At 36.6% G+C, this 27,310-nt stretch overlaps 1 protein-coding gene across 2 annotated transcripts; it reads right to left on the reverse strand.

Moving 5' to 3' along the window:
* Positions 1 to 355: 355 nt before the first annotated feature.
* On the reverse strand, positions 356 to 27,310 carry POLB (DNA polymerase beta). 2 transcript variants are annotated; one of them, XM_036102312.2, is made up of 14 exons: positions 27,117 to 27,310; positions 26,720 to 26,777; positions 24,136 to 24,202; positions 20,639 to 20,713; positions 19,994 to 20,052; positions 18,362 to 18,411; positions 16,162 to 16,213; positions 14,560 to 14,614; positions 14,391 to 14,463; positions 9,328 to 9,398; positions 8,560 to 8,646; positions 2,518 to 2,582; positions 1,871 to 2,010; positions 356 to 605 (listed from the first exon to the last, which is right to left on the reverse strand). In XM_036102312.2, the coding sequence occupies exons 1-14, from the start codon at positions 27,175 to 27,177 to the stop codon at positions 511 to 513; spliced, it is 1,008 nt and encodes a 335-aa protein (XP_035958205.1). In that variant the 5' UTR covers positions 27,178 to 27,310; the 3' UTR covers positions 356 to 510. The 2 variants fall into 2 exon arrangements, with proteins under 2 accessions (XP_035958205.1, XP_035958206.1); XM_036102313.2 differs by lacking the exons at positions 1,871 to 2,010; positions 2,518 to 2,582.

Below are 27,310 nucleotides of genomic sequence, written 5' to 3' on the forward strand. Positions count from 1 at the left end.
GATTTCATTTAAGAGATAAGCCACACACCTATTCTTAGGTTTTAAGTATGTATGACAAAATTGAATATGGGGGCCAAGCCACCCAAAGAAAAAAATTAAATTTATGAAGGTCCCTAATTTCCAAAGAATATTGAATCATCCTCCAGTTCCCAGTCTCTGACTAATCTGTAATTAATAAATGGGAGGAAAGGTAGTAGGGTAATGTGGTTTACAGCAGAAGGGCAGAAAATGAGAAAATAAATATTCCCATTGAACATTGCTAACATCTCATCTCTTCTCTCTACTAAACCCTTAGTAAAGTGTGATCATGAACATACACGATATGTTATTTGCTAATAAAATAAGAACAAGAACATTTGATAGTAGTATGAGAGGCTTTATTGGCTACAATGCAAGCTAAAGCATGAAGAAGAAACAATCATTTAAAAACACCAAAGACCCTTACATAGCAAAGGTTAAGAAATAAATTAAGACTCCTGCTGAGCTGAGTTGGCCTGAAAAGAACGGGCCTTATTCACTCCGATCCTTGGGTTCTCGGTATTTCCACTGGATGTAGTCAAAGATGTCTTTCTCACTATCCACTGGCAGAGGTTCTCCAGCGACTCCTTCAAGTACAGAGAAAAAAGAAACTTACTTATAAACCAGTTTTGGAATTTAGTTATGAGGATTAGGGATGACAGTTGTATGGGACTCACTTTCAGAAGGAAAGACAATGGTAACCAAGTCACTAAAACATGATATTGACCTCCCCCTCGCCCATCCTCCCACATGAGCTTGTGTTTGAGCTTTGCACATATATTACCAGTGCTACAAAAGGAACCTGAGTATCCCAACTAGGGCCATTGAAGTGATCCTAATCCATGATTTTCCTCTCTGCTGGATCCCCACTGTAGCCACCGTGGATCATATGAAATACTCTAGTTACTTTCCTTTGCAACTCAAAATGTGGCCCCTGGACTAGCAGTATGGGCATCACCTGGAAACTTACTAGAAATGCAGAATCTTGGGCCCCCCTCCAACTAGAATCTGCATTTAATGAGGTCCCCATGTGGCACGTACACACATTTACATGTGAGAACCACTGCCCTCATCTACCAGGGAAGAAAGCCCTATTTTATCCTTTCTGGACAAAATTTTCATTTTCCTAGTAGAGAATAATAAACCACACAGTACACTGTGAAATGTTAACAAGCATAGATTAAGCAATTCTTACTCTTTAAACTTTTTTTATTTTTAAAAAATTTTTTAAGTAAGCTCTATGCTCATCGGGCTCCCTGCTCGGCGGGAAGCCTGCTTCTCCCTCTCACACTCTCCCTGCTTGTGTTCCCTCTCTCGCTGTCTCTCTGTCAAATAAATAAAATCTTAAAAAAAAAAAAAGTAAGCTCTATGCTCAAAGTGGGGCTTGAATTCACGACTCCGAGATCAAGAGTCACATGCTCTACCAACTGAGCCATCCAGGCGCACCAACTCTTTAAACTTTAGAAGGCATGTAGCCGAAGCTACCAGGTTTGTCCTGGCACTAAAAGCAATGCTATCGAGATTCTTCAGAAGTCTTGGAGATACATGAAAAACAGACAAAAAAACCACTTTAGACCAATAAGATTTTTTTACTGACCATCATTAATTCGGTCTAATAGAGCTAGAAATAACTCTTGCTATCAAGGCCTCCAATTGAGGGCTTGAGAGCACATACGGATTTAAAGACCCTTTTGTTGCCTGAGGGACTCACAATACAAAGAAACTACAATTAACTGGCATAATCACTTAAAGGCTTTTGAGAGAAACCAAAGCTGCTAAACCAAAGTAGCTTTGAAAATAACTTTCTCTCCAGATGACCACGATTATCTCTAATGCAGACACAAATACCCACCAGTGACTCCCAAGGGACGGATTGTGTACTCATTGATTGTGAAGCCCTTTTCTAGGGCATGAGCTCTCATATTCTTATTGAAAATATCACTCCCAGTGAAATAGAGAACACCACAGTAATACTGATCCTTGGGTATCAACCTAAAATAAATAGATAAATAAATAAATCTTTCACCACACATTTCAAATTTGGCAAAAATAGGACTCTTATAATCAATAAGGCACAAAACACCTAAAATAAGTCTATGTGGTCTAATAACCTAAGGAGGAGACTATCATTAGGTAGACTGTTGAAATTACTCCCAGCTTGCAGTTAGTCTAGGTTTCAGTAAACTATGCTCTGCAAGAAGTGTGGAGAAACGAAAAGCAGTATCACGCATTACAACTAACTTTCCCCAGGTAGGAAACTACTTTTGAGCTGTGGAAGGCATCATGATGAGATGCAAATCTAGAGAAAACTGATGAGATTCTGTAGACAGTCATTATTATTTGCATATTTTCAGGCTAAGCAGTGTCTATACCATGAACACATAGCATTTCAGAATGAAAGGGGGTTCTAGACATTTATGTGAATTCCAAGATACACAGAGGACAAAGGAAGGAGAAAAGGGAAAAATTAATAGGTCAGCAACAAATTTTGAGTAATACCTTATATCAATTCTCCTGTGTGGATACTCCTTTTCATCATTTTTACTTGGAAGCTGGCAAACACCCTAAAATGGATATTTCAAAGAATGCTTAAAGACGTTTTAAACTTCAGGCTTAACTTTAATCGAATGTTGTTAAATGTGAGGTTTTTGCTTTAAATGCAAGCAGTTTTAGAATCCTGGGCACTTTTAATTTAGTGGCTTTTCTATGCACTATATATTTTCGCCACCTTTCTCTTATACTTTGTGGTAATTAAAGAACTATAGGAAATAGCAGGCAAGGATTCTACATATGAGGATTGGCCTTTGTGTGATTCTAAACAAGAGCTAATCAGGGAAAGCATCAAACATAAAAGACACAGACCAAAACAAACAGAAAAGCAATCTGCAAGAAACAATTATGATTGAGGGAGAACATCAGAAGAGCTATTGGTAATAGTTTAAGATATCAGAAAATATTCCATACATGAAGTAAGGGCAGAATACTACAGAAAAAGAACACTTAAGGAAAAGGCTTAAATCAAAATTAAAAGTGCAATAGCAGAAGTAGAAGAGTTTAAAATTGAGGAAATCTCCCAGAAATTAGAAAAGAGAGATGAAAAATAAGACAAATTTAAAAGATAAAAAAATTAGAGGATCATTTTCTTTCTTCTCTACAGGTGAGTTTTCATTCTACTTCTATAGTTTTCAAACAAAAGTTATCAAGGTCTATTTAGTAATCTTTTCCTTTTCTAGAAAAATGGGTGAAAATTCTGGACTGGGGAGCAACCCATAAATACATAAAAAAGAGCCACAAACATCAGAAGTTTCAAATTAAAAGTTTCAAATGCAACATTCAAAGAAAAGTACACATGTGACAGGCTTCTGGTCCTAAAGAACAGTTGACTGAGTACACATGTCACTAAAAGCTATACTTTTTCACTTAGCAACATAGAAAAATTAAAATCTAGAATCTAAAATGGGTATTTTCTTTATCTGTTGCTATGGCTGAAAGATTAAGTGAAACCTGTTTATCTTCAAAATATGAAACCTACCTTCTTAGGCATTAACAAGTTCCAACTCAACCTTCAAATGGATCAGAAATGCTTTCCATCTGGAATTACCATGAGGTATTACCTTGCGGATATGGATGTTTGAGTGCCACAGGCAATGATCTTGCCGTTTGTCACATTAGTAATAGGATTTTGTCTAATGGCTTTGTTCCTTTCCTAAAGGCTCATTTTATTTCCTGCACTTTTTCTGAAGTGTTAATATTAAAGAATTTCTCTGTATTATTGTAAATTCTTTATTAGATTGAGTGGATTAGTTTTGTTTGGCATTTCAATTGGGTAGCTTCATGCTGAGCGTCTGAAATAAAGCCTCTTTCATTGCCTCAGGGTAGTCAAGGGATCTTCTATTGTCCCTTGAATCCTTACCGTAGATATTTCACAGAAAATCATCCTGGGCGAAACTTGCACAAAATGCTAAAATCTGCATATATAAGGCAAACAGGCATCTAAATGCAGAGGAAATTTTTTTTTCCTTCCAAATGCTATTTTATTCACAGGAAGATAACTCAGTTACCTAAAAATCATGGCTTTACAAGAAGATCTGGAACATTAACCCTGGCTTTCCTAAGGTTTGGTGACTATCAGTCTAAAGGAATTTATGTTTTGAAGACTACTTGAAAAACACATGAATGGTCATATGTTTTAAACTGCAGTCAGTGGTTACAGCAACAAGAGGTTTTGAAATCAAGTGGATATGGAATCAGAATGGTTTATTCCACTCTGATGTTTTTGTTTTTTGTAATCTCTACACCCAACATGGGATTCGAACTCACAACCCCAAGATCAAGAGTCCCATGCTCCACAGACTGAGCCAGCCAGATGCCCAGGTTTATTCTACTTTGTAAGCTGAATTCATTTTGCAGCCAATTTCCTTTCAGAAACAGAGATCCCAACTTTTTTGGCTATCTCTGCTAAGGTCACACCCCATCACTGCTCCAACTCCTGCCACGCTCTCGGACTGGCTAACTCCCTGACCTCAAGTCCCTCCCCAAGGCTCCTCCCTTCAAACAGGCTGCTTCCTACCATCCTATTCAGTGGGTTTCCTGCACATCCATCTCCCCATACCCTGCTCTTCCTTTTTTAAAAATAATACTTATTATCCTGATGCCTGGGTGGCTCAGTCGGCTAAGCATCTGCCTTGCGCTCTGGTCACGATTCCAGGTCCTAGGATAGAGTCCCATGTCAGGCTCCTTGCTCAGCGGGGAGCCTACTTTTCCCTCTGCCTGCCACTCCCCCTGCTTGTGCTCTCTCTCTCTCTGACAAATAAAATCTTTAAAAAAATAAAAATAAAAATAGTACTTGTTATCTTAACCTAACACGCAATTTACCTATTTATTATGGTCATTGTTTTTTTTTTTTAAAGGTTTATTTATTCATTCGAGACACAGAGATACAGAGAGAGAGAGGGAGAATATGAGCAGGGGGAGAAGCAGAGGGAGGGGGAGAAGCAGGCCTCCTGCTGAGCAGGGAGCCTGATGCGAGGCTCGATCCCAGGACCCTGGGATCATGACCTGAGCCGAAGGCAGACGCTTAACCAACTGAGCCACCCACGTACCCCTATTATGGTCATTGTTAACTATCAGTCCCTCCTCACACCCCCCAAATATAAATTTGACTGAAATTCGCTGGTACATCCCAAGCTCCTAGAACAGTGCTGAGGACTTAAGAGATGCTTAATACACAGTTGTTGAACTGGCCGAACATACCTTCTCATCCTACTCGCGCCCATTCTCCCTGTCTTGTTCTTCCAACATCACACTTCTCCCTCACTTTCTGTCCCTCTTTTGGTTTCCCAACTTACACCTTACCAGGTCACTTTCACAGATCTGTTTCCAAACAAATATTATATCTACATTATATCATATTAGTAGAGCACTGTGTAATTCTTTGAAGATCCAGTCATATGAAGATACATGTACAAACTCTTCAAAGTTTCCATGTATATTACTTAATTTGATCTGCACAATAGTCCTTTGACACAGGAGAAGTATATCATTTTATAGATGAAGATATTAAGGCCTTACAGAAGTAAAGCAACTTGCCTAATGTCATACGATGAATTAGTAATGGAGCCAGAATAAGATTTGATAGCTTCCGTATCCAAGTCTACTCCTCCACAATGCAACATAGCAACACACACCCTTTCCTTTGCAACTAGATATAAATCACCTCTTACTGCCTCTACAATAAATTGATTTGAGGGCGCCTGGGTGGCTCAGTTGGTTAAGCGACTGCCTTCGGCTCAGGTCATGATCCTGGAGTCCCGGGATCGAGTCCCACATCGGGCTCCCTGCTCAGCAGGGGGTCTGCTTCTCCCTCTGCCCTCTTCCCTCTCGTGCTCTCTGTCTCTCATTCTCTCTCTCTCAAATAAATAAATAAAATCTTTAAAAAAAAAAAAAATAAATTGATTTGAGAGCTAATTTGGACTGTTCCTCATCCTAACATATACTAATTATAAATGTCAAAACAGCAGGCTCAAACATGGCATTTTTTTAAGCTTCAGAGAATATATGAGCCACATGTACAGTATCTGAACTTTATACACAAACCATCCATCCACTAAGATGGATTCCTACATCATAACATAAAGGCCTTAGTTTCTTGCTCTAATTGTCAACTGGGTCTTCTCTACTTTAAAAACAAACAAAAACCTGCTTTCTTATTTTTTTAACCTGTTTTCTTCTGGAAATTGATGTGAGGTATTCTCTTTCTGGCAATAGCTGTCTATGTGCTGCTAGGAATAGACTGAGAGATTGGGAAGGTCAGATAGAGCAAAGGTTTCCACAAGTCCAGCCCTGTCCTAGGACTGATGAGTGGCCTTAGCCTTTCAAATATCACATACACAAGAAGGTCTGAACCAGCCTGGTTTGCAGCAGTCACTGGAATTTGGCTGCGAGACAAAGGTCTTCTCTGCTACGACTAAGCAGCTACTGGGTTAACCCAATTCCACCACTGCTAGCTATTCTCTATGTTCACATTCAAGTGGCTACCCACCTCTCCTTTTCAGCTTATACCCAGCCCACCAGCTTGTAATGTGTCTTTGTATTTTTGCTAGCTGGATTACTAGCCTCTGCTGGTGTTTCCTCTGGATCTCTCTTTGAGCACAGCACAATACTACTCAAACTGCAAAAAAAAAAGTTTCTGCTACTACATCGCATAAATACCTTCCTGGTTGCTGACTCTGAAAAGAGATAGTGGGCTTCCCCAGTAGGAAGTCCTAGGGCCTTTCACAGAGATGACTGTTGGAAGTAGACAGGCCAGAAGGGGTCCCCAGAATATGTCCAGGCATACCAGGACACTCTCCTAACAATGAAAAAAAATTTTTTCAACCTGTCTAGCACATGTTATTTTTAGGATTTCATCTGACTGAGTGTTCTTTAAATGTAAGATTTGCGCACATTCATTTTGAGTGCATTAAAATCAATCTCAATTTAAAAGGGATATTCCTATAACATATTTAAACCCTATTTTGAATAACATCTCATGTGTCTAGGGGTGCCTGGGTGACTCAGTCAGTTAAGGGTCTGCCTTCGGCTCAGGTCATGATCCCAGGGTCCTGGGATCAAGCCTGGCATGGCGCTCCCTGCTCAGCAAGCCTGCTTCTCCCTCTCCCTCTGCCCGCCGCTCCCCCTGCTGTGCTCTCTCTCTCTCTCTGTCAAAATAAATAAATAAATAAAATCTTATAATTAAAAACAACAACAACAAAAAACATCTCATATGTCTATATTTCTGGGCATAGAGTAAAAACTCCAAATCTGATAGATTTGGGAGAACAACTCATAGATTTGATTCCCAAAGACTGACTAGAATTTTTATTTTTACCTTTCCCATAGTTCTTTTGAAAACATTATAAAATGTGGCCAACTTTGGCAATCAATAGTTTCATAGCCCATTAAAATCACCACATTGAAATTAATGACCTGATTTTTTTGGGTGTCTGATTAAATATACACAACATAAAGTTTGCCATTTTAACCATTTTTAAGTGTGCAGTTCTACAGCATTAAGTATATTCACATCATTGTGCAACTACCACCACCATCCACTTCCAGAACTTTTTTCATCTTCCCCAACTGAAACTCTGTATCTGTTACATAGTAACTCCCTCTTCCCCTTCCCCATAGGACCCTGGCAGGCACCATTCTACTTTCTGAATGACACGATACTTCAACTAGCTCTATCTACCATCTTCTACTTTTAGCTAAAACCACTGTCAAATTTATACAGTAAGACTCTCGCTAATATTAGCATGTCCATTCCCCAAAAGCACAGTCTCTTTCCATTTCAGGCATATAACTTGGGAAAAAGGGAATTCAAAGTACAAATTTAAGTGAGCAGTAGAATAAAGGTAACTATTACCTTAGTCCTAGATTTCTATTTGCCTTCCTGTCGGTTTTTATGCAGGGACATTTATTAACCTCTTTTTAATTCATTTGACATTTGTTTTGAATCTTCAAAGTTTAATTCCCTAGGAATATTACAGGATTTTAACAGATCATCATGACGGGTGTCACTGTGAAAATCTCTGCAAGCGTCCCCCTCTATTAACTCCTCTGCTTATCATGCCACAAAGCTTGTTTGTATCACATACCCCAATTTCTTTTCTTTCTTTGGTGCTGTAACAGATTAATATTCTTCAGATAATTCTAATCTCACATACTGAAGAATTCTGAGTCAGAGAATATGAGAACATTTCCTATGTTAAGGAAAAACTTATGATGTGTCAAAGTCATTTATAGAAATTTTAAAAAAGAGTAGATTATGCATAATTATGTGTTCCAATGGCACAGATTATTTACAAGTGGGGGAATTTAAAACAAAATTCTTTACTAAAATATTCTGAGATTAGCATCCTGTTAATTCTTCTATATATTCTCATGGATATCCTATTTATTGACTGTAATACTGAGATGCAGTGAGGTCACATACTCAGAATGGGCACTGAACAGTTTCCAAGGTTTTTTTCAGAAGTGTTAACTCAAACGAGTACTTACCATGAACTTTGTTTCACCTTTTGACAGAGTATCTGTAATAAAATGGACCTTCTGTAACTGCTCCACAACACGATGTAACAGCTTTGGCTGTGGAAACATAAATAGGAAGTAAGAAAAAGAACAATTACTCTTTTATAGCAAGAAAACATTTTTAACATGAGTTTTTTGATTATCTATGGACAAATGCCTAGTTTTCCTCTAAGTACTTTTTTCTTCAACACAAAATTCATTTATCAAATGAAACCTATTTTTAGGAACCATCATTCTTCACCAATATCAAGATACCCCCAAACAGACATCATCTGTTTATCTGTTTCATTAAATCAAAAAGTTAGCTGCTTCATCTTGAAAAGGTATATATTCCAAAGTCAAAAATATTTTGCCTTCATGGGTTTTTGAATAGGAATAAAGTTTCTTAATATAATATTGTTTAACAGAAAAATATACCCTTAATGAAAACCTGAATATTATACTGGATATTTCTAAAATACCCATGAAAGGCAATAAATAATTCTGAAAATGTTTTACTAAATTTCATTTTTTTTTTCAAAAATCAGACTATCCCCTCTATTCCTTGTAGAACACACTGTGTATCCCTTTCAACCACTTACTTTGCCTTTCACAGAATTCAGTCAGTACAAAGCACTTAAACTGACTTTTCAGAAAGATTAAAATAAAAATTCATTCTGAAATATCCAAGTATCATTTAGAAAATGATATTCACTGTTGTGTAACACTTAACACATTTGATTATAAATTCTGTGGTACCTGTTTGGTTGATTCAGAGGTAAAGCTTGGATGGGTCAGAAGAACATCCATGTCACCACTGGACTCTGCACCTATGAAAATAAAAAATATGTATGGAATTCTACATATAAATCTATCAATTAGACAAACAGAACCAAAGCAATGTCACATGGAGGAGCCTTATTTCTTATAGCCTAACTCTCTTTTTCACTGCACTTCATATTCAGAATTAGTTACAAGATTTCAATTTTCTGTCCAACTATTCAGGTATACTGATGTAAACAGAAGAATCTGGGATAACAACAGTAATTGGTATTAGATATGCATTATATACAATTGGCTAAATGTATTAAAAATGCACCTAAATAATTACTCAATAATGAATAAAAACATTTAAAAACAACATTCTTGCAAAGATATTCAGATGGCCAAAAGATACATGAAAAGATGCTCATCGTCATGGAAATGCAAATCAAAACCACAATGAGATACCACCTCACACCTGTCAGAATAGCTAACATCAACAACACTAGAAACAACAGGTGTTGGCAACAAGGATATGGAGAAAGGGGAACCCTCTTGCCCTGTTGGTGGGAATGCAAACTGGTGCAGCCACTCTGTACAACAGCATGGAGGTTCCCCCCAAAATTAAAAACAGAACTACCATATGATCCAGGAATTCCACTATTAGGTATTTACCCAAAGAAAATAAAAACACTAATTCAAAAATATACATGCACTCCTATGTTTACTGCAACATTATTTATAATAGCCAAGATGACCAAGTGTCCACTGATAGACGAATGGATAAAGAAGATGTGGTGTGTGTGTGTATATATATATATATATATATATATATACATATATATATACATATTATATATTCCATTGTGCGTATATATATATATATATATATATATATATATATATATGGAATATTACTCAGCCATAAAAAAAGAATGAATCTTGCCATTTGCAACAACATGGATGCATGTAGAGTGTATTATGCTAGGTGAAATAATTTGTCACAGAAGGACAAATACCATATGATTTCACTCTTATGTGGAATTTAAGAAACAAAACAGACAAAGAAAAAAAACAGACTCTTAAATATAGAGAACAAACTGGTGGTTGCCAGAGAGGACATGGGTAGGCAGGGATAGGTGAAATAAGTGAAGGGAATTAAGAGTACACTCATCATGATGAGCGCTGAGTAGTGTACAGAATTGCTGAATCATTATATTGTACACCTGAAAATAACTATATGTTAATTATACTTGAATTTTTTTAAAAAGCTAAAAATATGAATTTAAAACAATTAAAAAGGGTAAACCCCCATCTAAAAAAAAGCTTTAAAATACACCTATGAACACTATATATCTGAAAGCCTCAAATTAAACAGTATGTCCTAACCCTGTAAAGATTAATCAGAAAATCCATTTCAATTCTTATGACTGAATTCATTTAATGAATATTGGTAAAAATTACTATTATGGTATCATGGATAAGAATATAGCATTTGAGGGGTGCCTGGGTGGCTCAGTCAGTTAAGCATCTTTCGGCTCAGGTCATGATCTCAGGGTCCTGGAATGGAGCCCCACATCAGGCTCCCTGCTCAGCAGGGAGTCTGCTCCTCCCTCTCCCTCTGCCACTCCCCCCGCTCATGCTTTCTCTATCTCAAATAAATAAATACAATCTTAAAAAAAATATATAGCATTTCATAATGACTTAGATTTTTGTTTTGATCCCCACTCTACAACCACATAACTTTAGGAAGATTACATACAATTGTTTATACTTCCTTTTATTATAATACTATGAAGTTTTGTTTCCATTTAATTGGATTTTTTTCACTTAAAATTTTTTTTTCAATATTGCAAATAAGGACTGTATATTCCTTTAGACCTCAGTTTCTCTGTCTATAAACTACTAAAAACTACTCTATAGGCCATTGTGCAACTAAGAACATATGTAAAAGCATCTAGAATAGGGCCTGCCACACAGGGCATAAAATAATACTATTTCCTTTCTTTGTACTTTTATTAAGTACAATATATGTAAAACATATTTTTTTCTTCCAAGATTTTATTTAAATTCAAGTTAGTTAACATATAATGTAGTTTTAGTTTCAGGAGTAGAACTTAGCGATTTGTCACTTACATATACATAAAACATATTCTTGGTCACCGAAGACATGGTAGTGTCTCTGGACCACCATTTTGTTTTTGGTTTTTTTTTTTTTTTAGGATTTTATTTATTTGCGAGAGAGAGAATGAGAGACAGAGAGCATGAGAGGAAGGAGGGTCAGAGGGAGAAGCAGCCTCCCCGCCGAGCAGGGAGCCCGATGTGGGACTCGATCCCGGGACTCCAGGATCATGACCTGAGCCGAAGGCAGTCGCTTAACCAACTGAGCCACCCAGGCGCCCTCTGGACCACCATTTTATACATCAATAATGTTTAACCAGATATTTAAACATAAAGAAGACTAGATTCAATGTGTGCTGATCCCAGGACATTCATGGAAGCTATTTTAAGAAAGAAAATTTTGTCTTCTTTTCATTTTTCTCTTAAAAGTTAAGTGTCTTTTATCACCTACCTACTACCAAAAATGTATTACTCTATTCATTTAATAAGACTCTTGAGTCACAGACCTGTACCTCTGAAACAAATAATACATTATATCATTATATGTTAAAAAAAAAAAAAAAAAGAGAGAGAGAGAGAGTAGGAAGGGAAAAATGAAGGGGGGGAAATTGGAGGGGGAGATGAACCATGAGAGACGATGGACTCTGAGCAATAAACTGAGGGTTCTAGAGGGGAGGGGGGTGGGGGGATGGGTTAGCCTGGTGATGGGTATTAAAGAGGGCACATTCTGCATGGAGCACTGGGTGTTATACGCAAACAATGAATCATGGAACACTACAACAAAAACTAATGATGTAATGTATGGTGATTAACATAATAAAATAAAATTAAAAATAAAAAAATTAAAAAAAATAAAAAGCAAAACAATTTACTTTAGCAAAAAAAGGAAAACAATCCAAGAATCTATTAACAAAGGGACAGATAAAGTATGGAATATCCACATAACCAAATGTTATACAGCTATAAAAAGGAATAAGGATGCTCTCTATAAACTGATGTGGAAAGATCTCCAAGATGTATTTTTAAGTGAAAGAAGTAAGGTACAGTACTGTGTATATATTATGTTATTTTTGTGAAAGAAAGGGGGAAGAGGACACCAAGAATGTATACTCACTGAATAAAGAAGATGTGGTACAAATATACAATGGAATATTACTCAGTCATAAAAAAGAATAAGATCTTGTCATTTGTGACAACATGGGGGGACCTAGAGGGTATTATGCTAAGTGAAATAAGTCTGACTGAGAAACACAAATACCACATGATTCACTTATCTGTGGAACCTAAAAAACAAAATAAATACATGCAAAACAGAAACAGGCTTCCAAGTACAGAGAACTAGTAGTTGTCAGAGGTGGGGGGTAGGTGGGGAATGGATAAAATAGGTGAAGGGGATTAAGAAATACAAACTTCCAATCATAAAATAAGTAAGTCATGGGGATGAAAAGTACATCATAGTTAACACGGTCAATATCGTATGAACATTGTACGGTGATGGATGATAACTACACTTATCATGGTGAGCACTGTGTAGTGCACAGAACTGTTATCACTATGGTGTACACCTGAAACTAATATAACACTGTATGTCAACTATACTTCAATAAAAACATTTTTTAAATAAATAAAAATAAAAAATAAAATGGGAAAAAACAATGTATATTCACATTTATTTATTTATATTTACATGTAAAACCACTGAAAGAACACACAAGAAAGTGGTCATTAATGGGACAGTGGTGGGATGGAGTGGAGAGGGTGAACTAGGACAGGGCAGAAGGCAGACTTCTTAGTGTATACCTTTTTTATATTAAAGCATGCAACCATATAACCTACTCAATAATAAAAGTAAAATAAAACAGAAATATTGAAATCCAGAAAGGTTGTCATCTTCAACTGAGCCTGCATTTGGCTTGCTGTGTACCCAAGTCTGTGTTTTGAAAAATTTAGATTCCAAGACCCCACCCTAAGAAGATTCTTATTTAGTAGGTTTGTAGCAGGGTACAACAATGTTTGTTGTTGTTGTTGTTGTTTTGTTTGTTTGTTTTAACTTTTTTAGGTATTTCTGATGCACAGAAAGACTTAACAACTGGTTAACTTTAATCCTCTGATTTTGCAAATATGGAAAATAGGATGTGGAGAGATAGACTTCAATCTACAGTGACAGTAGATTTGGTCTCAGGATCCAGTTCTTTAGGCCCCAACCCAATGTTCTTTCTACTTATCAGCAATTATGGATTTAGCACTTTCCTCTCCCTAACTCCTGATTCTTACAGCAGCTACCCCGAGAATTTGGGACAGCTCATCACCTACTGCCTAAGCAAAACTCCAAAGGTGGCCAGAGATTCAGTCAGATATCTATTCCAAAAGTTTTAAATCAAGTTTTTGTATTCCAATTTTTAAAGTTAATATTTTAAAATTTATGTTACCCTTCCAAACTTTGAGCCAGTAAGAAACCAGATTCTCTTGGTTCTCACTTAGCTCGCATTCACATAGGAGAAGGAGATCTTCTGAAGGACCTGGTTGTTGTGAGAATTGGTTTGGAACTAGTGCTTCAGCGACATTATTTTTAGATTCATTATAGAAAACTTAGAAAATAAAAAAAGTTAAAAAAACAAAACACCCCACCACCTACCCATAGCTTCACTTCCATCTAGCCAAACAATCACTCTTAGGATTTTAATACACATAAAATTATTCTATAAAATTTATTAAAACTAGTCATTAAAATATCATCCTATAATAAAATCAGGATGAATTTCTTCTCATTTTTAATACATATACCTATCTATAAACAAATAAACTTAGCTAATACTCTACTGGATCTTAGTAACTCTATTAAGTAACACAAATTACACCTCTTTAACCCATTTTTTTGGTATACATTAGGCAATTTTAACATCAAGGCACGAATAACCTAAGATTAAGAAGTATGTTACCTCTTCTGAAACTGCCACAGACTGTAGCAATGTATTCAGAATCCACTTTTTTAACTTCATTTAGTACAATATCCTAATAGAAAAAAAATTAAGTCAGTATTCTAAAATGGCTTTTCACCAAGTGACATTCTCAATTCTAATCAAAGAATACAATTCAGCACACTCTTACTTGCATTTGTAACATCTCTTCACGAGGAATTCTTTTCTCAAAGTCCTCAAAATATCTATAAAGACAGAATAAGTAGACAAAAGATTTTTGTGAAATTTAAATCTTCTTAAAAAGTTAACTGCCTACTATATCAAGTGTCCTTATACCAGCAGATCATTCAAAAATCAAGACTAAAGTTCAGTAAGAAGATAACAGTAAAGTTGGGGGTGGGGATAGGTTTATTTCTTAACTTAGACCAAAATTTTTAAGTGCCACCCTTTATTATATTCCAGATACTCCATCAAAACTTATCTTAAATAAACTTCATATTCATATACCAAGAGTAAATAAACAGTTTAAGTTAGTATGTTTCCAAATTAGACTGCTCCCTACTGGCAAGTCAAGGGGTTACAGTTTATTGCTCTTATATCCTGCAAAATTATCATATTTTAAAACATTATCCAGATAACATTATGCTAAGTGAAAAAAAGCCAGTCACAGAGACTACATATTGTATGATTTCATTTATATGAAGTGTCCAGAATAGGCAAATCTATATTGACAAAAAGTACATTAGTGGTTGTCAGAAGCAGGCAGGGACGGAGCAGCAGCTGGGGAGAAATGGGGAGTGAAGGCCAACAGATATGGGTTATTTTTGGGATATAACAAAATGTTCTAAAATCAACTGCAGTAATGGTTGTACAGCTTTATGAATATACTAAAAACCACTGAACTGTACACTTAAAGTGGGTGAATCATATGATATATGAATTATATTTCAATAAGGCTGTTATAAAAGTATCTCAGTATGAAATAACATCTAAAAATGATAAAGCACCTGGTCAAAACCAATTCTCACAACAACCAAGTTCTTCAGCAGATCTCTATTATGTAAATGCAAGGAGAGTGAGAATATCCTGGTCTCCTACTGGCTCAAAGTCTTGGAAGAGCAGTGTAAGTTTAAGGTCTTACGGTAAAGCATCAACAGCAAAGTTCAGGGGGTTATTAGGACTGAATTGCCAACAAGACTACGTAAGACAGGAGGAGATACATGTTTATGTACTATGCATTAGAAAAAATCAATTAGAAAAGGGGTTCCAGCACACGAAATAATTATGGATGCTGATATACAACATTCCTACTAGTTATTCCTACACCATTATTTAGGTGTTTGGGTTTTTTTCTTTTTCTGTTTTTAATTTAGCATTCCATGTTCATGTCCTAGCTTCTCAGGTAGACTCTAAACTACTTAAGGGCTTTACTGACCCTGTTTATATCCTTACCCCAGACCTAATGCAGTGCTTTCTACAATGTTTAAGCACAAAATAAGCACCCACTGACTGACTGATGTACTCAGTCCTATATGTTTTAAGACTCCACTAAAGTCAAGAGAATGAGGGAAATACTCAAAACAAGAAAACAGACTAAAAGGTAATAACAAAACGTGTGAAGACAGGCATATTCTCTACAAAAGTCTGCAACAAATCTTAGCATTCCTGAATAGAAAAATGCTTGTGTTTAGTTAAATTTGAAGAATTATTATGGTGTATGGAAGAATGGCTATAAGAAATTTTATACTTTTATATCTCAAATGTCAAAAGAAAAGAAAATTTGCTATCTTACTTCAACCCAATTCGCTGATGATGGTTCAACTTATCTTCATTTTTTCTGAGATCTGTATAAAGGACATATAAAGTTGAGGTGCTAATTTAAACATTTTTGGGAAAAAGTTGCTAAATTTAGTGATCCTTTTTACAAAGAACTACTAGGAAAATATGCTAAAATGACTTTGAAAAGATAAGAAAAAAAAGAAAAGAAAAAGAAAAGAAAAAATTCAGATATTAAGAACTAGATAAAAGGTTCTTCAAATCAATGTAGTAAAATCTAACAGTTGATTTCATGATCATTTTTACTTACTGAATCAAAATTTCAATTACAGTTACACAGAATAATAGATAAAACATACCAGGATCATACCACACTTCACTAACTATAGTAAAAGCCAGCCTTGTAAGAACCTACATTGCTAACTTATGGTAATAGCAGCAATCACAATTCTGAATGTTTTAAGTATTTCTATTGCCCATCTGCTGTTCACTCACTCCTTCATTCAATTAGTATTTATTGAGTAATAACTTGTACAGGCACTGTGCTTAAAATTCCGTTGAAAGGAGAGGTATTATTTTCATTATTTAAATTAAAAAACTGTCATATCATAACATCATATCTTAAATCTAAAAGTGACTTAAGGATGCCTGGGTGGCTCAGTTGGTTAAGCCTCCAATGCCTGATTTTGGCTCAGGTCATGATCTCAGGGTGGTGAGATCAAGCCCCACATGGGACTCCGCGCTCCGCAGGAAGTCTGCTTCTCTCCCTCTCCATGTGTCCCTCCCCCATTTGCGCGCACATGCTACCTCTCATTCTCTCTCAAATAAATAAATCTTTAAAAAATAAATAAACAAAAGTGACTTAATTCCACTTGGATGTTCCTTTACTGGACATGAGTACAGGAGTAAGCCTCATGAAAGGAAAAGCAAGATAAGTATGCTCCCAAAGCAATTCCTATAGTCACCCTTACATATTCACAAACATAAATTCTCCCTGGAGATATAAAATGGAGAGAATCTTTATGATACATGGAGCACTTAATATTTCTCATAGCTGTGTGTACACAGTAAACACTGAAAATGCAATGGAAATAATGAGCTTGTTATATATAGGCACATAGATGTTGATAGTTATCATATTACATATCTGTGAATTGTGAAATAATGTAAAAACCATTACAGCAGATCTCTGACACTCCCAAGGGATGCAACTTCTGTTTGAGAAACAAATTCTTGACCCCTTTAACCCATATTTCACTCAGATAAACCAAATATGCCATAGGCAGAAAAGCACACACCCTCTCTGAGACACAGATACAGTAGAGTTTATTCTCTAGTTATAGGACTCACACAAATTCTTAACTTTGTAGTATTACTAAGTAATCATGCCTCTTAAGAGTCAGTTACTATTTTTAAGTACTTATTAGGTACCAACCACTGTGTGCTAAGGGCTTTTCATATATTACTGCATTAAATCATATGAGGCAGAAATTATGATAGCATTTTGTAGCTAAGAAACCAAAACACCATAGTCATCCATTCTAATCAAGTGGTGGAGATTAGATTCAAACCCAGATCAGTCCCTAGAACCTGTCCACTTAACCATTTGGGTACAAAGAGTTGAATTCACAAATATTAAACCCCAAATGCTACAAATATACTGCAATAAATCTCTATTTCTATCTCCATCTATAGTATATACCCTTAAAAGTATGAAGAAATAAGTTATATTCAAAGGATTAAGCTATCCTAGGTTTAAGGAAAATGTTTTATAATTACTTGACTTAGACTCTATTTTTATCACTTCTTTGAAAGCAAAAATTCCTTCAATAAATATTGCAAGACTCTTATAGAATCTTTCTCAGTATATATATCACTTGGCCTTTAGGCTGAATGTGTAGGATTCTGTTGTCCAAAATTTTACTAGAGAAACAAAGGCAATTTAAATCTAAAAGTCTGCAAATGAAATCATTTTAAACTAAGAAGCCACTTCTTGCTCTTCTTGATTTTCTTCTAAGTTACAAACCTAAACATGTTTAACACAGGAATAAAAACTACACTTTATACCTATTCTCTACTATAGAGCTAAAAAGAAAATCTTAGCATTCCCTTTTACTAGTTGAATAAAGGTTTCTCAAGTTCTAGTTTGCTAGAGCATTAACCATCCTTCAGGAGCATATTTGACTTGGAATTGATGACCTATTGTACATACTCACCTTCTAATGTTTTAATTCCTTCATCTACAAACTTCCTTGCAGCAGATGGACTACAACGAAAGAAAAGCATTATCTCACTATCAAGTGAAACTCAGTATATTGAATGAAACTCAATTATTATTATTGTCTTCTTTTGTAAAGAGTTACTATGGAGCTAAACAAGACCTGCTAAAATGTTGTGGTTATTTTGGTGATTTTATCCAAAGAGAAGAATTCTTGAAGCCTCAATCTAGGAAGACAACCATGAACCTGGACATGAAAAAGACATCTAAGCAGCTAGGTGTTATAATGTACATGTACTTCATAAAACATACATACAAACAGGAAAACAGTTCATCCATTCAAATGAGATTAACTGAGGTCCTGTTATGTGCCAGATATTCTTCTAGGTGCTGAAAATACAGCAGGAATAAGACAAATAAGTGCCTTGGTCTTCCCCACTTACATTTCAATGAGTAGAGAGAGAAAATAAGTAGGTATAAACAAACAAAAAAATATCAGGCAAATGAATTAAAATAGGGTAATGTGACAGACTGGATGGGTCCTACTTTAGACTGGGTAGCAAGGGAAGGCCTGTGAAATGGTATTTAAACTGCAACTTTAATGACAAAGAGTCTTTGTACAGAAACCGTGTGATACAGAAACAGATACTCATAGCAGAAAGGCAATGTGACACATAAGAAGTAGAACTGAATTGGGAGTCAGCAAACATGGATTCTGACTCTGCCAGTTATCCCACTTTCTGTATTCAGTGTTCTTGCCTGGAAAAAGAGGATAATAACACAGAGACTCTCTAAAACAACTTCTAACATTTTAGAATGGCTTTAAGTCCCTAAGGAGTCATGCTTATTTTCAGTATACTAAGTTTAAGAATTTAATATATTTTAGAGTAACTTTCATCAAATGTTGCCATTTAAATGAACAATCATCACATATCTAAAAGAATGCCTCATTCCATAAAGATGAGACTTAAGTAAAGCATTATAGCCTTAATGGCTTTTTTTTAAGATTTTATTTTTTAAGTAATCTCTACACCCAACGTGGGGCTCAAACTCACAACCCCAAGATCAAGAGTCACATGCTCCCCCGACTGAACCTGCCAGGTGCCCCACAGCCTTAATGTTTGAATGTTAATCTTTATGTTGTCAAGAAGTGTCCAAAAAGCCCCTTTTGGTGCTAACTCAAATTTTAAGATAAAGACTCCTTCAGGAAAAAATGCTTGGGTGCTTGTTCCAAATTTTTAAGGTATTATGTTAGGTGCTTTGAAAAAACAGTTTAAATGCTTAAGATAAATATGCTCAGAGAAGCAAAATCTGGAGGGAGTGAGAAGATGTACACAGAGCAAGTGTTAGTGGAGTTTAGAAGGAGATTAGAAGGAGATTATTTCTGGCTGGGGAATCAAACTGGTTTTATGAAGGAGGTAACATTTGCCTTGGATGGGCTTTTAAAGTAGAGGTAGCACCTGAAGGGCCAGCCTCAGACACGTAAGATATGGAAGGGTGAACTATATGGTCAAAGACACAGGGGTGAAAAGGTCCAGGTTTTGAAGAGAAATAGCATGTACTTATTTTGGCTCACGTAAAAAAATAAAACCAACCCTACTGCTGTGTCTGCTTAGAAAATACTTCTTACCCAATGCCACTAACTCGAGTCAGAAAATTGATAGATGAACTCGTGTCATCCTGCCGAATCTTTAAGAAAAAAAAAAGTCTAATAATGATTTAGGAATGCTTTGAGGACTCAAATGATCTTATTAGAAATGTACCAGTCTACTAAGAGACCTGAAGAGCCATTTACATCTGCCTGGATAAACCTCAGTGGTTTTAGATAAGTAACAAAGCAGAGAAGATGTCTCATCTCTTAACTTATCCCATACTTTAAAAAGGCTTATTCATAAAAGACCCTAAGTAGTATAATTACAATCAGGGTGAAATAAAACCATAAAAATGCTTCGGAGAGTTTAAGAATAGAAATTCTAAAATATAACAATGTTTTATCGAAGTTTATATTCTACCTTCTGAATGATACTGAATATAAGGAGCTAATTCTATCACAGATGCTAACAGTCTCTAAAATGTCACATAAAATAATTGAATATTTTACAGGAAGAGTATTCAGAATTTTTAAAATAGAACACTTAAAGCCATAAACGCCACTCCTCTTTTCCTTCCTAGTCTCACCAGGTAAATAACATCAGTCACCCTGCAATGATGCTACAGGATAGTTGCTATAAAGGCAGACACTATCATCAAATAAGCAAACAAGTTAAAATTTTACCTTTTCCAGCTTACGCAATTTTCCAGTCGCTAAAAATTCATCAATCTTTTCAGCAATTTTTGTTCCTACTCCAGGCTAACAGAAAATTAAAAATATAAAACTCATATAAACATAATGCTTACCAAATCACTCAAAGATAAAGTAAAAAAATAGGAAATGAAAAAAAAATGACTGTCACATGACCAGTTTTAAAACAAAGGACACAGAAAATTGAGCCATGGCGAAAATACATATTGTCCCAACAAAATCCTTAAATGATGACAAAAGAGAAGCCCTAATAAAACAATTCTAAATGACTTACTTTTTTTAAAATTAATTTTTGTTGTAGAAAAATTAGAAGAAATAGAGTTGCATAAAGAAAAATATATAAATCACTTGTTAATTTCATTGCCCTGAAAATTAAAATAAACTGTAATCTCATCACCTAACATCTGCTACACTGACTTCTTTTAGGCTCACATACATAAGCAGAGTTATATGTGCATGTACATATATATCTGTATACGTATATACATATTTTTCTTACAAAAACAGAATCATTCTGCTTTGTAAAGTACTTTTTTAACTTAAAAATACATCATGAACAAATTTCCATATCAATATATAAATACAACTATCTTTAATGGCTGCGTGGTATATCACTGTATGACTATATCATAATTTACTTAACAAATACCCTACTATAGGAGACATTTAGATAGTTTACAAATTCTGATATAACAATGTCATGAACATCCTCTAGAGCAGAGGTTCTTAAGCTTTTGCATCGTCATCACCTTGGGGATGTGTTAAAACACAGAATGCCAAGTCCCACCCTAGAGTTTCTGACTTAATAGGTTGCATTTCTTTTTTTCCTTTTTTTTTTTTTTAAGTAAACTCTATACCCAAGGTGGGACTCGAACTCATGACCCTGAAATCAAGAGTCATGTGCTCTACCGACGAGTCAGCCAGGTGCCCCAATAGGTTGCATTTCTAACAAGCTCCCAGGTGATGCTGCTGCTGGTCTAGATATAGCACTTTGAGAACCACTGCTCTAGAACGGCACAAACGTGATAGCCACCAGCCACATGTGACATTTTAAGTTTACATTATTAAAATTAAAAAAATTCATTCCTCAGTCCCATTAACCACACTTCAAGAGCTCACCGGCCAAATGTTGCTCATGGTTACTTTAATGGACAGCATTGCTCTAGAATATAAGCCCTATGAGAGCAGATCCTGTTTTTACTGCTTTACCCCCAGCACCTGGATGAATACCTGGCATATAGGTGCTCAAAAATTATGAACTAATGAATCCTAGTATACATATATCTCCACTAGTTTCCTCAAGATAAATTCCTCAAAGTGGAATTGCTGGGACAAAGGATATATACATTTTGCCAACATTCTGCCAAATTATCCTTCAGAAAAGCTGGAAATAACCAGGATTTCCATCCTTAGTAACTGAATGTCTTTTTCCACATCTTTATCCATACTGTATACTATATTTGATAGTTTGATAGCACCATACAGCATCTTGTTTTAATCTGCAACTCTGATTATTAGTGAAGTTGAACTTTTTCATGTTCTGATCCTTTTTTACTTTTCTCCTTTAAATAAGGGCTTTCTTTTAGTTACAGGTTCACAGCAAAACTGATCACAAAGTACACAGTTCCCATATACCCGCAGCCCCCATACATGCACAGCCCAGCCAATTATCAACATCCCCCACCAGAGGGCTACATTTGTTATAACTGATGAATGTACACTCAAATACCATCATCAAAGTTTACATTAGGGTTCATTCTTGGCGGTGTTGGTCCTCTTTAGTTAAATGTTCAAATGTATCAACATGTGTGCCAGTCATTTCCTACTGTCTTTTAGCCCTAACCTCACCCTTCGATATTCTTGATTTATTTAATGTTTAAGTTAAGTTAATGTTAAGTGTTCCAAGACTACTGAATATTCAAGTTCTGAAAATAGCAATTACCAGATAGAAATAAACAAGATTCAGGAAATGAATAGACTAGAAAATGGAAACTGCTCCAGTTTCTCATTTCCTATATCAGAAGATACATACTGGCCTAAAGCAATTTAAGCCCAGGCTATTTTCTATACTTAACATTAAAGATTAAGAGGCAAACACTCATTCCGGAAATATCAGATTTCTAGAATTATTGAGAAGCACTCGCATGGGCCAAAGAGTAGGTCAGTGGTTTTTAATATAATAGTGGAAAGGAATAATGATGAGATTTTCATATAAGTCCAGTCTCATGCAAAAGGAATTTTGGATACTTTTGTGTTCTTTTTAGGGATAAACCATAAGCTCAGATTTGGGATAAAGTGCATCAGAGCTTGTCAAAAGTTTGAATCTAATAAGTGAGCGGGCTACATGCAATTAACATAAAAAAAGAAATTCAATAGTGATAAAAGGGGAACAGAATGGAAGCAGAAGTGGCTTTGGAGGTTAACAATGCCTGCGTTCACCAAGAAACTCAGAATTAAAATCCAATGTATTTATAACTTCCTTGGCTAGTCTATTTGGGGAGGATATACTGATGTTGAGAACTATCTATAGCACTAAGAATTTAAAACCTATATACCAGGGCATGATTAGCATTGAGTAATAAATTCAAGATAAAGATGTGACACATAATTAATATAGATAATCTGTCACTCGATCATAAACGTGTAAGATTTATAATTCTATGACCCTGAAAGGTGAAAATACAAGGACAGTTAGGGTTCATATTTTGAAGGCTCTCATGAGAAAATTAAGGACAATCAAATATTGATACCTAAATTCTAGAGGGCTTTTGTGAACACAAATGGGTAAAGAAAAACAGAAGAAGGTGATAACTATCAGGATGACCTAGACTAATCAAAAACCACAACAGTTTGACATCTTTCACAAAAGACAAATAAGATATGGTCCACAATTTTGAGGAACTTAGAATCTTTTAGTGAGATTTAGATGAAAGAGAAAAATCTATCAATAGGTAGACTTTCCTAGGATATTCTTAGCAATATTAATGTAAATTACCAAGACATGTGATCCTCTAGAGACTGTGACACATACCGTGACACAGCATACAGGGCTTTAAGGAAATTACAGAGAAGAGGGCTAAATGCAGTAATATACAAAGGGGCTTAATTATGTGATTAGTAGGTCAGATTTCTTTGGGAACACCTACTCTCATTAACTCACATAAATTCCTATACCGGGGGATGAGAAAATGATAGCTGGAGACCAGACATGCCAATACCATTCTGTCACTATACAACACTGAAGCTGAAATTCAATGTGAGTACATGTATATATGGCAAGGTATAGAAAAAATTGTAATTATATATATTTAAAGTGAAATTTCAATCCACACCCTTCCCAGTAAAAACAAGAGTGGTGAAATCTGCCTGTGTGGGTCAAGGCAGCTTCACAGAGGCAAATTTAGTTTTGAGGGAACCCACCAAATTTGTACATGTGTGAACTCTTCATTCAGCTTGCTCACTAAACTTACCAATTTCTTAGCTTCTGCTCCACTCTTTATTTTGTGTGGGTACTTTGCTATCACAGATGCTGCTTTTCTATAAAGAGCAAAAAAAAAGAAATTCAGTTAGAAATCTTTTTCTTAAACTGGAATACACACAAGCAAAGATGCAGTTTCAACTTTTATCACAATAACTAATTTCCCACATCTGTGTCGAAAACTCAGAGGAGCTGACAGACCACCTGCATAACTTTCAGAAGTATCTTGAAAATCCTCACCTTTAAGGATAACATAATTTTACCTGTATATTTAAAACTAGGGAGATTCGGCAAACCAGCAGCCTTTCCTTTTTGGGACTAAGCTAGTTTTTAGAAATTGTTCATAACTCTCATAAAAATGTGCCACCTAGTGGTATTTGGACTACTAGATACCAAACTAGCTTAAGGATGGTTTTTGGTTTTTTTTAATATTTGTTTCTTTATTTTGGGGGGCAGGGAGAGAGCGAGAGACAGACAGAAAGAGAGCATGGAAGCATGTGGAGTGGGGAGGGGCAGTGGGCGAGAGAGAATCCCAAGCAGACTCCCTCCAAGTTCAGAGCCCTATCCAGGGCTTGATCCCATGACCCTGAGGCCAGGACCTGAACAGAAACCAAGACTCAGACGCTCAACTGACTGCGCCATCCAGGTGCCCTTGGATGGCTATTTTTAAATTCATGGCTTAAAACTGCAACTGGATTCCCCTGTGTCCTTATACTTATGTTCTTTTTCTTCATTGCTCTCATTTCCATTCCACATAAAGCACTGACCTGTGATTCTTGCCCATCTCCACACACATCCAGCTCAGTAATCTGGTGACACACTGGGCACACCCTGGGAGCTCACTGATGGCCTCCTGTCTATAATTTCAATGCTAAATGTAGTTTAGTAGTGACGCTGATAAAAGCCAGAGTACATCTAAGTCCAAAGCATAAATATTGGGTAGTCTTTGCTGCCTTGATTTTTCATTCTAATACATATAAACCTTTAGATTTGGATTTCAACTTCTCTATTAGCATATTACTGATGATAAGTCTGGAAAAGTAGGTTGAGGGCAGTTTGTTGAGGGAATTGTTTCAGTAAAGACAAGTAGTTCCGGACAATGGTATTATGGGGCAAAGCGTGAAGGAAAGAAGAATTAAAGCATGAAAGGCTTTTTATATGCCACAATGCATTTGGGCTTTATCAAGGTAAAGAGGAAATATTTAATTATCTGATATGGAAGAATGACAGGATCAGGTAACTATTTTCAAAAGAGTACTTTGGCCACAATCAAGAGAAATGTATAATCAGGGTAGGGAAGAACATGCAGGCAACACCTGCTTTTCCAGACTTATTTCCCACTCAGACAAAGTGCATTACTGACTTCTGGGAAAATGTTATACTCCTTCAGGTCTCAACTCCTTGGCAGATTTTGTTTCCTTTCTCTAGACTGTTCTTCCTTTCATTTATCCCCTGACAGTCTCCTTCAAAACTAAACACCTCCTCTCTGAACTTAAACAGAATATAGGGTTGATTTTTAGATCATCAAATGTGTGGATGATAGTACAATTACTTTAAACAGGCAGTCAAAAGAGATAAGGAAAGGAGCATAATCAGTTTTTAATTATGTTGAGCTCAATTTTGAAAGGATGAAGATAAAGGTAAAAGAGGCCTAAAAATCTTGAGAAAAGCTTGATTTGGAGTCAATGACATAACCAGTATCCAAAGCCAAGAATGGTTAAGATTGCCAAGGAAATTATGAAAATGAGAAAAAAAGGACTAAGGGCAGACCTCCAGGAACTACCAGCATTGAAAGGAAGATAAAAGAACAGATAGGAGTGCCATCACGGAACTCAAGGGCAAGACCTGAATGGAATGAGCTAATGGTGAATGCCAATGAGAGTCCAATAAGGTGAGATGTAGGTGAGACATTTTCAGAGGAATGGCAGGACGGAAATTATACCACAATGACATAATGAATGACTAGGGCTAAGGAAGTGCAGGCAAGAAACACAGATTATTCAAGAAGTTTAACTGTAAAGTGGAGGAAAGAGACAGGAGCTAGCTAGAGGGCAGAGGGAAGTTAAGATTGCTTTGTTTTTGTTTTTAAGAGCTGAGGGACTTGGACATGTTTGTAGGCTAAGGGGCACAAGTAACTGGATGTGGGAATAATGACTACCATAAGGGCCCTGGTGAGATGGACAAGGACTGGATCCAAGGATCAGCCAAACACTAACCAGATGGAGATCTGATTCCTTGAATCACATCTATTTCACAGCACAGACCTCATCCACTGTCTGTCACTATGGCTTAAAATCAAACTGCATTTTCAGCAATTCATATTTGATGATGGGAAAAATACACATCAGCTACACCTATTTTCAATCAGAATTGGGAACTCATCAGAAATGATCCTACAGAGTTCTGCCCGAATTATCCCAGAAATATTGCAGTAAGGTACCACCACAGAGTCAATACCCTCAGTTCTTGCTTTTTTCTCCTCTTGCATATGGTCCAAATATCCACTGGCCCCTCAGCCCTGTTAACTGCCACACATCCCAGGACGCATGCTACCAGAGAATGCTGCACCGTCCCACCTGTAAGCATTGTACTTGTGGATTGCCTGGTTCACGTTCTTCTCAAAGTTTGCGAGTTCTGCAAAGGCAACAAGAGGCTGGGGTGAACAAGAACCGCCAGTAAACAAACGAGAACTGAGTTTTTCAGAAGGGGATGTAACAGCTTCTTAAGGGACAGTGACCCCCCGCTTGTACACGGGCCAGGCCAAAGACAGCCCAAACGGTGACACGGGAATCCCCAGCAGGACTGACATTCAACCACCAGCAATGGGCGCCGAAAGAAGATCCGCACGGAAGACTACCCGCTGCAAGGGGCCGACCCCATCCACAGGGCTGTGGGGACGGGAGAGAAGCAAGGGAAGGCAATGAGGTGGGAAGAAAGGAGAAGAAAGCCAGCAGCGCCCGGCTCGGTGCTAACCTGTGAGCATGTCGGTGATTCCCCCGTTGAGCGTCTCCTGCGGCGCCTTGCGTTTGCTCATGGTGGCCTGCACCCGAGGACGGCAGAGTGCTCAGAGCCGGGGACTGGCCCCCTCTCCCAGCTTTAAGGAGGGGCCGGGACTTGGAGAGGGGGGCAGGACCAACCCAGCCCCGGCAAAGCCAGCACGACCCACT

Source organism: Halichoerus grypus, chromosome 3 (genome assembly GCF_964656455.1).
Source record: "Halichoerus grypus chromosome 3, mHalGry1.hap1.1, whole genome shotgun sequence".
NCBI lineage: Eukaryota > Metazoa > Chordata > Mammalia > Carnivora > Phocidae > Halichoerus > Halichoerus grypus.

What these genes read in the sequence shown, in the direction of transcription:
- POLB (XM_036102312.2), bottom strand. Translation starts at nt 27,177, where the DNA reads ATGAGCAAACGCAAGGCGCCGCAGGAGACGCTCAACGGGGGAATCACC. An exon ending in GAGCAGAAGCTAAGAAATTG is followed by an intron (nt 20,714 to 24,135) that starts GTAAGTTTAGTG and finishes ATTTTCTGTTAG; the next exon opens with CCTGGAGTAGGAACAAAAAT. An exon ending in CATCAGCGAATTGGGTTGAA is followed by an intron (nt 14,615 to 16,161) that starts GTAAGATAGCAA and finishes CTGTCTTTATAG; the next exon opens with ATATTTTGAGGACTTTGAGA.